This window comes from Oryzias latipes, chromosome 4, assembly GCF_002234675.1.
Source record: "Oryzias latipes chromosome 4, ASM223467v1".
NCBI lineage: Eukaryota > Metazoa > Chordata > Actinopteri > Beloniformes > Adrianichthyidae > Oryzias > Oryzias latipes.
Window position 1 is genome coordinate 29,902,935 of NC_019862.2, and position 11,746 is coordinate 29,914,680.

Here is an 11,746-nt window from a genome sequence, read left to right on the forward strand (position 1 = left end):
CACTTTAAAAAAAAAAAAATACCAGAAAGGAGAAACAAACTAAGTTAAGTTAAAAGATCATTTCAGTAAATCATTTTTTCTTCATTTATTTTCTTCATCTCTCCTCCATATTAGAGTCACAGGGGTCAGCTGAAGCCATCCTCTGTACTGGTCGCCAGCCCAATACATTAATAATTCCTGAAGGGACATTAAATATGGCCGCAGTTTGAGTCACTCAACAGAAATGTTTAAGGCAGTGAGGTGGTTTGGACAGTTTTCATGGATGACTGCAGCCACAGCCAGGAATTATCAAAAAAAAAAAAAAAAAAGACTGAGTGAGAACACTGAAAAAACTAAAGCAAATCCCCTTGGTGACATTATGTTAGCGTTGCAGGAGACCTGGCGGCAGTAATCCACACACACTAGTCTCTGTGGCAACTTCATGCATGGCTGAAGGCCGACATTGTGCATCACACTGCATTGAAAAGAGAACGGACAGAGTGGGGGGTCTTGGTTTTAATGCTCTGCAGGGGGGCAGCTAAGATTACATGAGAGGGAATCTGGGTGATGACACTGTTTCTAAGTAGCAGCTGAGCGCACCTGCCCTCCACCTCTGTGGAGGATGGGGTGGTAACCTGGAGTCCAACGGACCGACGAAGGAGAGTCGGGTCTGCCCTTGGGGGGTTTCATGTGAATCATCGGTGTCGGGTTTCCTGATTGTTTCAGAGGAAACTGGAGGTTGATAGTGGATCAGAGGGCACTTTGGGTTTTCTGTGAAGCTGGATCCAGATCAAGCACTCGGACAAGTGAAGAAACCCCACCCCATGATGGACGTGGAGTAAAGAGCGAACAGCCTCTCTGTCACTCATCTGATGACTCCAAGCATGCAGCTGACTTCATATCTGACAGAGAGAAGATCTGCATTTGGTGAGGAGGCGAGACTTCCATTTATTTCATTCATTTTAAAACAGTTCCTCCCTCCTGCTCTACACTATTAACATGTACTTTTAGTGCTGCTTTGATTAAAGGATCACTCGTCTGTCCGTCAGGAGTGAGATCAGATGGAGAAAAAATATCCACCAATTGCAGGGAAAGAAAAAGGTACGTACATCAGAAAAAAACTTTCACAAAAATCTGCTACAATTGATTTTCTACCAACAGTTTAAAGCAGACTGAAGTAAAATCCTCTTGTCGTTTGTTACTTTTGATCGTTTTGTTTTGCACTCTTTCACTTGGGCAGAAGAAAAAGACCTGCCTGCCAAGACTGGGGAAAAATGCACCAGCTTGTTTGAACTGTGCGCGTTCTGCTACTGTGATGCAGATGTCTTATTTCTGGTAATTTCCCCAGCTGTTTGACTCGGTGGGCATCTCCAGCAAAGGTCAGAGGAGGTTCTCTAGGATGAAAGCTGAACTTTCCAACACGGGTCCAAAGCTGAAAGAAGTGAACGTATTTAGATATCTATCTACCGTGTATTCCAGTGTTTAGATCGTTACGGAATATAAGTCGCAGGAGCCAAAAAATGCATAACAAAGTAGGAAAAAAAAAAGTAAAGAAGTTGCACCCCATGCCAAACAATGCAAAAAAAAAAAACACCACTTAAACTCTGAAAATCAGGATAATTACGAACTAAATATGACAATTTTGCATATTGTTTCACGGAATTCTTGTAACCCTTGTGCTATCCTAGGCACTTTAACATTGGGAGTTGGGTCATCTAGACCCACTAGACAGTGCTCTGAACCTTTTTTCTTCAATGATTTGTGATCTTCACTGGTGTCCATGGATTACATGAAATCTTTCCACCTTTATCCACCTTTGTCATGGTAGGGAGAACACATCAATGGAAGGGGGGGGGGTCATCTAAGATAGAACGAGGGTTAAAAAAGGTCTTTTTACTTGCAACAAGTATTCCTTGTTTCTATATCTTTAGGACCAGGACCTGGGAGATATGGACTTCCCCCCACCATTGGATTTATTGGGCATGACTTCACCAAAGCGGCCAGCCCTGCTTACTCCTTCCACGGCAGTATGAGCACAAAGAGTGAGGTTCTCCTGATCTCCCGTCCCGTCTGAGACGATCTACAGCAGCTAGAATCATTTACTATCCACCTGCTTCCATCCCAGTCTGAACTGTTAACATCAAAAAGTTATCTTCTTTGTTTTTTAACCATTGTGCTGTCTTGTGGGGTCCAGATGACCCCACTCCCAGAGGCACGTTAACGTTGGGAGTGGGGTCATCTGGACCCTGGATAACATGAAATCCTCTCCACCTTTATCATAGTAGGGATGATATGTCAATGCAAGGGTGGGGTCATATGGACCCCATAAAATAGCACAAGGGCAAAGTGTTCCATGGAATGAGCAGATTATTGTGATTTATGTAATGTTTACCTTACACCACTAGGGGGAGGCAACACCTCACATTGCCTGACCAAACCAAAGGCAGTGTATTTTCTTTGCAGTGTATCATGTTGACTCCAGTCCAGGGCCTCAGTATCACGTCAGCGCAAAATTCACCCGCTTTGGAAAGGACGGCACACCTTCGTATTCCATGTTGGGTAGAAGGAAACTGCAGAGTATGCTCTTCTCATTTCTAATACATCATTTTACATTCAAAAATGTATTTTAATGCAGATTACACAATGGACTTATTTGTACTGTCGCACTTACTCTTGTGCTGAGTAGAAGAGCTGTGCCACACTCCTGGACCCGGTGCCTACAGCCCAGAGAAGGCGCCACCATGCGGCCTCCAGCGTACGCCGCCATCCTACACGATGGGCGCCCGCACTCACTACCGCAGCGTAGACCAAGTCCCTGCTCCCAACAAGTACTCGCTGCCTCCTCTCCTGGGCCCTCACATCCCAAACAAACCAGCCAGCGCAAATTACACCATGTCGGGCAGCTACAGCACAGGAGGAGCGTCCGTGGATTTGGCCAAGACACCCGGGCCGTGCGGTTACAACTGTACGGCCCCCAGCGTTTATCTGTCCCGACAGCCAGCTTTCTCTATTCTGGGACGCCCTGGTTTACCCAGAGACGGCACAGAGAGACCAGGACCGGGGGCGTATAATCCAGAAAAGGTCACAGTTCACAAGGCCCGGGCCCCCGCCTTCTCCATGGGAATCAGACATTCAGACTTCGTCACGCCGCTAGTGGTCAGTGTTTCTGACTGAGCACCAAACACAAAAGAAAAAGTCAGGACAAGCTCTGTGATGGGGCAGAAAATACAAGTTTAATAAATAATATTTATTTTCCTGCTTGAGTAACAACAAACTAAGACTCACCGGATACAGCCCAGCAACAACAGAAACAGCCAACACAACAAAACATATAAAGAAGACAGACATCAAACTTTATTCTGAAAAAAAAAAGCCCCAATGGGCCTTTTCAAAATAAAGCTTTTCTGTACTGATGGGAAATCAACACTGAAATACATTTCAAAAGTGTTTTTACGTTTAACTGACAGGCACTAAGCTTCACATTGGTCACATTCACCGTGGAATCAAGTCATGTTTCCCATGAAACCGAAGAGAATGGGACAGAACAGATGCGCCCACCAGCCACAGCTTTTCCACACATCAGAAACATTTGTGGAGACGCCGGCGCACATGTGAAGGAGACTCTGGCTCCTTCAGGAGCACAGAAGAGCCTTTTCTAGATGCTTCCTTCTACTCCTTTGGAAGAGGCCTTCTGAAAAGCAGGATGTGGGGTTCTGAGGGGGAAAGAGGCAGAGACATGTTTGAGAATCTCACATAAACCACCGTTTCATCCAAGAGGAACAAAAACAACAACAACATGACTACCGGTGCTTTCATTTGTATATAAACCACACCAGCGGTGAATTTGTCCTTTTTCAACTTGTATTTATTCGATTGCCTTCAGTTTCCTCACTCCAACGCAAAGATGACCAGAAAAACACGCCGTTCTTCTTCTGCAAGGTTAACTCAGCGCTCAGAGGGAATCTAAGGTCTATACTTTCATCTTTACACTGTAGGGCTGAACGATATGAGGAAAACTTGCGATCTGCGATATTAGTGATCAATAGTGCGATGACGATAGAACTTGCGATACATAAACAAATAGCAAAACAAACCAAAAACATTTCCATTTCACTGCAAAAGTTGAATTTAATTATTAGTCAATATACCTTCAATTATTCTCCAATCGACCCTCGTCTAATTAGGAGGGACACGTCTAACGTAAAAGCTCCATCTGATTGGTCAACAACGTGAAGAGCTCTTTCTGATTGGTCAAATGCATAAAGGGATTATTCAATTTGTTAAATACTTAAAGCTGCCATAAGATTGTTTTAGCACTCTTAAGGTTAACCATGTATTGCGATTTTCGCTGACTTTTCCGATATGTATATTGCACAGCTTGAAATTGCGATAACGTTAATTTTCAGATTTATTGTGCAGGGCTACTACAACGCCTTTGGAAAATCCTACAACGGGTCTTTGAGGCCACTATAATAAAAGAAAAATAAGTAAAAATATGAGAGTATAGTCGTAACATTTGGGGGAAAAATAGGCATACTTTTTTTTAAAGTATAATTTGTACGATATAGTCATACAGTTATTAAAAAAAAAAGTCACCCCCCCCTCAAAAAACCTTAAATGAAGCAGAATCATTAAGATTTATGAGCAGTGTGAATGTCTCCTAATGTTGTGTTTTATTCTCCTATATTTGTTTATTTCCCTTCTTTTATGGTGGCTGTAATGCTCCGTCGCAAAATCCTAGTTTGTCATTTCTATCATAAAACAAAAGAAAAACAGATTTAGAAGTATAAATTTGCAGAGAATATAACGACATATACTCAAAATTATAAGTCGTTAAAAAAATGTCCCATCCTTTACTATATATATTTTTTTTTTTCTAAAGCGTTCCCAGTGGTTTTTTTATTACGATTATGCAGTTTTCAGCCAAAATCCCAAAACTATTTTCTGCAGAGCGGCAGGAGTTCATTAGAAATTCACCTCTGTGTTGGGGGCGGGACTGTTGGTGCAAAATAACCCCATGCTGACATCCCATCATTTCTTTATTTGCACTCGCTTCTGCTAGCTTACAACCCCAAGCTAGCGTTAGCGTAGCAAAAACAAATTCATAAAAAAAAGAGAGCTATATTGGATCTTTCCAATAGTCCAGTTCGGACGAGGAAAACAAAGACGTTCATGGATCTATTTTTCTGACCGCGGTTGATCAGAATGGAGCAGAGCAGGGAGACTGTGGCCCCGCCCCCATTGCAGTTGCAACGTCACAACCCTGAGCTTTTTTAAACTGCGGGTTTTTATCTGCTCCCGATCATCACGATTTGGAGAAAAATAGTTTTATTCTTAAATTATTTGGTATATCTGGTACATTATCAGAAAAAACACCAAAAACAATCAATGCTTTCATTGGAGGGGGGGGGGGTCTTTAACATGCTATGTGGGATTTTTATGATGATGGAGGAGAAGCATAAAGAAAACTAAGATTAAATTTGCATATTATTCAAATTGTGAATCAGGAGCAGATGAAAAAATGCTTTTTGAAAGAGATGGATTTCTCCGACTGAAGTCTCTCTGCTCCGCTCCATTCTGATGGATCCACCTGCAGACGAATCGATCCGCCAACGTCTTTGTTGTCCTCGTCTGAACCATGGCAACACGGCCCCGATAAACACTGCTAGACATTTTTGTTGCATCGTTAATGTTAGCTTGGGGCTGTAAGTTCTCGGGAGAGCCTGTAAACAGAGAGCTCTCATGAACTGGGAGGGGAAAAGGGGGCGGGGTGGCTCCTCACCAACACTCAAGAGGTGAACTGCTAAGGAACTCCCGCCGCTCTGGAGGAACTATATCCCAGGAAACGACACAGGTTGTTGGATTTTGGCTAAACACAGAAAAAAAACACTGGGAACGATTTGATAGGGGATCAAACGATGATTGGCGTGGGACAGATTAGACCACCCGACCCGCCGGGGTTGTGAATGGACAGAGAAAAACCCCTCAGGGTTCTGGTTCCTGACCTGGTTTGTGGATCATGTAGTGAATCCAGCCCTTGCTCTGTTGGACCCCTATTCCCCTCCACTCCTCCTCCGACATCAGGTGGGAGGAGGGCACCAGCTTCGACAGCTGCTTTGGAAGAACCACATGCCTGTGTGAAAAGAACAGAAGCCCCCCCCCCCCAAAGGTCAGACGGTGGGCTCAGACCAGCTTGAAATCCCGAAATTACCCGGATGTTGTTCTCGTTCGAACCCAGTTACCGAAGCAAATGGCCAAACGCCATATTTGACGCCTAACTACTGACTTTATTAACTCTGACAATTGTCTTAGGAGAATAAACCAAAGTGGAGTTTTTTCTATTCTAGGAGCCACTTCATGTGCTGAGTAAGAAAACAGACCGCAAGTTTCCCTCTTCTATCTCTATGATCGATCGGTGTGTTTACCTGTACTCGAACTCTTCGTCGTTGTATTTGTCAGAGTAGAAAATCTGATTTTTGGACATTTTTGCTTCAGTTTAAAATCCTCGGGGTGGGGGAGAAAACTGCGGCCTGTTGGAGGGGAAAAAACGAACCGGGAATCCTTGTTTACGACCGAAACACACGCCTGTCATCGACCGCTGCTTTCCGGGGGAGATTCAAACTGCAGCCGTTACCCAGCTCCACCTGATTGGTCGAGATGGAAGCACATGGATGTGCAAAGATCGTCTATTCAAAGAATGATGCAATACTCGCAGTGTTTAAAATGAAAGTTAGAATTTATTGCTCTCAATTTTATTTTTATTTTTTTTAGTTTTATTGAGTTGTGGACATTCAAGTCAAACATTACCGTAAATCCTAATTCATTGTGTTTATGTCTGCCGTTAATCATGATTGCTGAAAGATAATACGTGATCAAGTGAGAACTCTGTTTTCTTCTGCTCTCTCTTTTTTTTTTTCTCCTGTAGTTGGATCACAGTTATGTCGCTAGAGGAGACACGCCCGCTTGATATAACTCACTGGCCTGGACTACGGTGGCGGAGCGCGACGCCATCTTGGTGAGGTCGGCGGCGGCCACATGACAAAGCTTTCTATTGCCTTTGGTGACATCTAAGTAGCTTTGATATAATTTATATATATTTATATACATTTATACATATATATAAATATATAATACATGTGTATATAATTTACAATTTATGTATATAATTTATAAATACATCATTTGTTGTTGTTAAATAAGAAAAACAGGCAGCCTTAAAAGCTCAAACTTTAAAGAGAAATGCATAGTTGCAGGACTTCTTACAAATAAAAAAAATTATAACAAAGAATTGTTTAAAATAATTTTTAAACATGAAGAAGTTTTAGACCTCTTTGACATGTAATTAAAATTATTTAGAAAAGCCCAACAATAAGTCAGTACTAAGTCAATAATAATAATAATAATAAATAATAAATAATAACAAGATATAAATAATAAGTCAATTATAATAATAAATGATAACAATAAATCAATAATAAGTCAATTATAAGTCGAAAAGTTAACAACAGATTTACCCTTAAAAAAAGATTGACCCTTCTGATTCATGTGAGTGATCAATTTGTGTAACACAGATGTTATGGTGCCGGGTTTCAAGTGAACAGTCTGTCCTCTTATCAAAATGTGTTTCCACAAAATGTTTTGAACATAGTCAGACTGTATTGCTAGTTGGTACCACAGTGATCCATCTGGGTTGGCTCTTTTTATTGCTAAGGCACACTTTTTCCTTAAGTCTGAATCCATTGGAAACCTGCAAGAAAAGTTCAGTCACTGAGCCAGAAATTTATAAATCTATATTCCTAGAATAGCCTAGTTCTAGTATACTGTATATAGTTTTAATAAAATAGAGTTTAAATTTATGTCGACAGCAAATTATCCGTACATCATGCAGCATGTTGATAATAGCCCTGCAGTATCATGCATGTCAACATGTGTACCATTAATGAAGACCCTGCAGCATTAAAGGTAAAAAATTATAGTACTTACCTGTGAAATGTTATGCCTTCCTTCTTCATGGACTCATTTCTCTGATTTTGGCAGTTGAAACCCGCACAATGAGGTGGCATTTTGCAAAAAATGTGTTCACATGCATGCACTGCAGCAGTGAGTTGACCTCACCAAGATGGCGGTGCTCTCCTCCCACGAGGAACCACGTGAATGTCTCCTCTAGCGATAGAACTCATTGGGATCACACTTACATGAGAAAGGGTATCGTTTAAAGGCCCGTACACACCGGGACGAATATTCGCCAGGCGTTATTCGCCAGCGCTTGTGGAAGCTTGTGGAAAGACATCCAAGACCAGGGGTCCCCAAATCCAGGCCTGGAGGGCCGGTGTCCGACATGTTTTCCAACCAACCTGCCATTGAAGCTCCTTATTGACTAAACACACCTGATCCAGGAAAACCACAGCAAATAAGGCCGGTTTTCTGGAAAACCAGCAGGACACAGGCCCTCCAGGCCAGGATTTGGGGACCCCTGTCCAAGACGTTTGACCCAAGTGCAGCAGTGTAAAGGCAATAGTACCAAATACTAATGAAATGTATGTAAACTTCTGACTTTGTCAAATAAAAACTTAGTATTAAGAAGTAATAAAAACTTGTCTAAATAAAACCTACAGATACTTTCATTATTCTGATATTATTCAAAAATAAATAATTTTGTTGATTGACCTAAAACTGGAAAAGTTTACTGTTATTTCATGTCTGACTGAGTAAGAAAGGCATTTGTGTGATTTTATGTGGTGTATGTAAACCTCTGGTTTCAACTGTTTATGAAGAAAACAAAACAGATTTGCATTTCTGAGTAATTTTTATTCAAATCGCTGTGAATTAGGAGCAGATGAAAAAATGCTGTTGGAAAAAGCCTTACTGGTACAACAAAGGACCCACAACAACAACAAACCACAAAGCTTTGAAAATAGATCAAAAGATGCCATTACTTTAAAAGAAACAGAAAGAAAAATCTTTAACTTAATAAACATGTAAAGTTTGGAAGGAGATGAGCATAAAACTACTGAAACGTTGATGTCTTTGAAATGCTATAATATAGTTTGTGCTTTTGTTTTGAAATCAGGGTCACATGGACGAAGAGGTGCAGCGTCTTCTCTATCAGATCCTGAGGATGTCACAGCAGGGACCATGAAGTCGTTCTCCTCCTGCAGCTTCTGCATTTTAACCTTCAAGGTCAGAATTTATGAGGCATTGTTCCCAAAGCCAAACCCTGCAGTTCTGTGGTCAGATATTGCTGCATGTGACTCTTCTTCCAAGCTAAGCATCAGCTTAGCGATGCCTGATCAACAGTTGAGCAGTCACATGACCCAAAGGGGAGTGCCTTTATCGTTTGTTAGGAGTTCATAAAAGCAGGACGTGCATGCAGATGGAGTGTTGATTTTGATGGCAGAATCGTGCTCTGTGTTACTTGACCACTCATTTTATAACATGTTATAATAAAGATTTTTGCTTTGCACATGTTTATTTTTCATGATTGAATGCACAGAGTCCAATATTTAACTTATGCATCTTCCGACTTTTTATCATCTACTTGAACTGAGCCTTAAAATGTAGTTTTACTTCATTTTCATTAACCCACTCATACCAGGGTCACTAAAAGAAATAAATACTCAGTTTTTAGTCCTTAATTCTTATTTTTTTTTGGTTTAAAGGCCCGTACACACCGGGACGAATATTCGCCAGGCGTTATTCGCCAGCGTTTTTCGTCACGTTTTTTGTGTTCACACCCAGGCGATTTTCGCTGACGATGAGTGGAGTGAACATGCAATTTCATTCCCTGACATTAGATGGCGCTTAATGTAAAACAGAAATACTCCTGTACACAAGGTGGCGCTGCGCAACTTTACGCTTCTTAAAGTCGCTTTTCACTCAGAAGAAGAGAGCAAGTATTTACGCGCTTGTCAGAATCAAACAAAGAAAACATGAATATTTCAAGCACCAGTTGCTCCAACTGGTGCTTGGTTCGGGGATATTTTAGAATGTCCGTCATTATTGCTTCGCGGCAGTGTAGACGCTACTTGGCGTCTATCTTCTTCGCTGGTATGTGTGCTCAGCAAGGCAGTTTTGTGTTTGAGCGCCCCCAAGTTGTGTTTTACTGTAACTTCAGAAGCTCCAGACACGTGAGCAAAAGCGCCGTTCTCATTGGTCGAGTAGATTTCGACGCGACGCGTCGAAAAAAAAAAACGAACCCGAGGCGTTTTTTTTTTTCGACGCTTTAACGCCTGGCGTTTTTTCGCGTCGGTGTGCACACTCTCATTGGTGCCCTTTGTTTAGTCACGAGGCGTTAAACGTCGGCGAAAATCGCCGGCGAAATTCGTCCCGGTGTGAACAGGCCTTAAGGCCCGTACACACCGGGACGAATATTCGCCAGGCGTTATTCGCCAGCGTTTTTCGCCACGTTTTTTGTGTTCACACCCAGGCGATTTTCGCTGACGATGAGTGGAGTGAACATGCAATTTCATTCCCTGACATTAGATGGCGCTTAATGTAAAACAGAAATACTCCTGTACACAAGGTGGCGCTGCGCAACTTTACGCTTCTTAAAGTCGCTTTTCACTCAGAAGAAGAGAGCAAGTATTTACACGCTTGTCAGAATAATACAAAGAAAACATGAATATTTCAAGCACCAGTTGCTCCAACTGGTGCTTGGTTCGGGGATATTTTAGAATGTCCGTCATTATTTCTTCGCGGCAGTGTAGACGCTACTTGGCGTCTATCTTCTTCGCTGGTATGTGTGCTCAGCAAGGCAGTTTTGTGTTTGAGCGCCCCCAAGTTGTGTTTTAATGTAACTTCAGAAAGTCCAGACACGTGTGCAAAAGCGCCATTCTCATTGGTCGAATAGATTTCGACGCGAGGCGTCAAAAAAAAAAAAAAAAAACGAACCCGAGGCGTTTTTTTTTGACTCTTTTGCCGCGTGGCGTTTTTTCGCGTCGGTGTGCACACTCACATTGGTGCCCTTTGTTTCGCCGGCGAAATTCGTCCCGGTGTGAACGTGCCTTAAGACCCACTCCAACGGACAAAATAAAATCAATAAAAAAACAAGACCCACTCCAATGAATATTGTGTTTGTGGTGTTAACATGTTCTTGTGGCGTTTTTCTTATGACGGGGGACATATACAAAGAAAATTCAGCGTAAAATTGCATGTCTGAGTATTTTTTTATTGAAGTTGTTGCAAATCGGGAGGCGAAAGAAAAAAATGCAGTTTGAAAATAGGTTATATGTGACGTAGAAACTACACTGGGCGGGGCCAAAAGCTCCCAGCTTTTCTTTATTCCGATACATCCAGTTGTAAATAAATAGGTCCTCGGTTTTCCTTGTCTGTGCTGTAATCTGGATCAGAACTTGATATTGCTCTTTATTTTTGTTTCACTGCTAATGTTAGATTAGGGTGTCAGGGGCTGTAAGCCAGCGGGAGAGAGTGTCAACAAATAAATGATGGGAAATGGGGGCAGTACGATGGCGTTTGAGTGCAAATCATTCAATCGGTACAAAAGATATTTAAAGATCACGACAATAAAAAAATAACAAAAAAAATGTTCAAGAGTAGCATTGCCTTTTGGAAAACAAAACAAAATTTCAGGAACCAAAACGTAAAAAAACAAAAATGAAAAAAAAAAAAAACGTTTCAGAAAACAAAATTAATTTCCAGGAAACAAAATGGAATATTCAAAAATGAAAAATAAATAAATATAATTTTTAGAAAACCAGGTGAAATGTTACTAAACAAAACACAATGAGTAACCGGAAAGGTAGTAATC

General features: G+C 41.5%; 2 protein-coding genes across 2 annotated transcripts; one reads left to right on the top strand and one right to left on the bottom strand.

Moving 5' to 3' along the window:
* Window positions 1–64: 64 nt before the first annotated feature.
* Window positions 65–3,340, top strand: LOC101156004 (outer dense fiber protein 3-like protein 2). Its single transcript, XM_011474512.3, has 5 exons — window positions 65–906; window positions 991–1,080; window positions 1,911–2,021; window positions 2,443–2,556; window positions 2,666–3,340. The coding sequence occupies exons 2-5, from the start codon at window positions 1,041–1,043 to the stop codon at window positions 3,151–3,153; spliced, it is 753 nt and encodes a 250-aa protein (XP_011472814.2). The 5' UTR covers window positions 65–906; window positions 991–1,040; the 3' UTR covers window positions 3,154–3,340.
* On the bottom strand, window positions 3,208–6,635 carry LOC110014991 (cyclin-dependent kinases regulatory subunit 1). Its single transcript, XM_023954557.1, has 3 exons — window positions 6,405–6,635; window positions 5,985–6,112; window positions 3,208–3,692 (listed from the first exon to the last, which is right to left on the bottom strand). Exons 1-3 carry the CDS (start codon window positions 6,461–6,463, stop codon window positions 3,649–3,651), a joined length of 231 nt encoding a protein of 76 aa, XP_023810325.1. The 5' UTR covers window positions 6,464–6,635; the 3' UTR covers window positions 3,208–3,648.
* Between the last annotated feature and the right edge of the window lie 5,111 nt (window positions 6,636–11,746).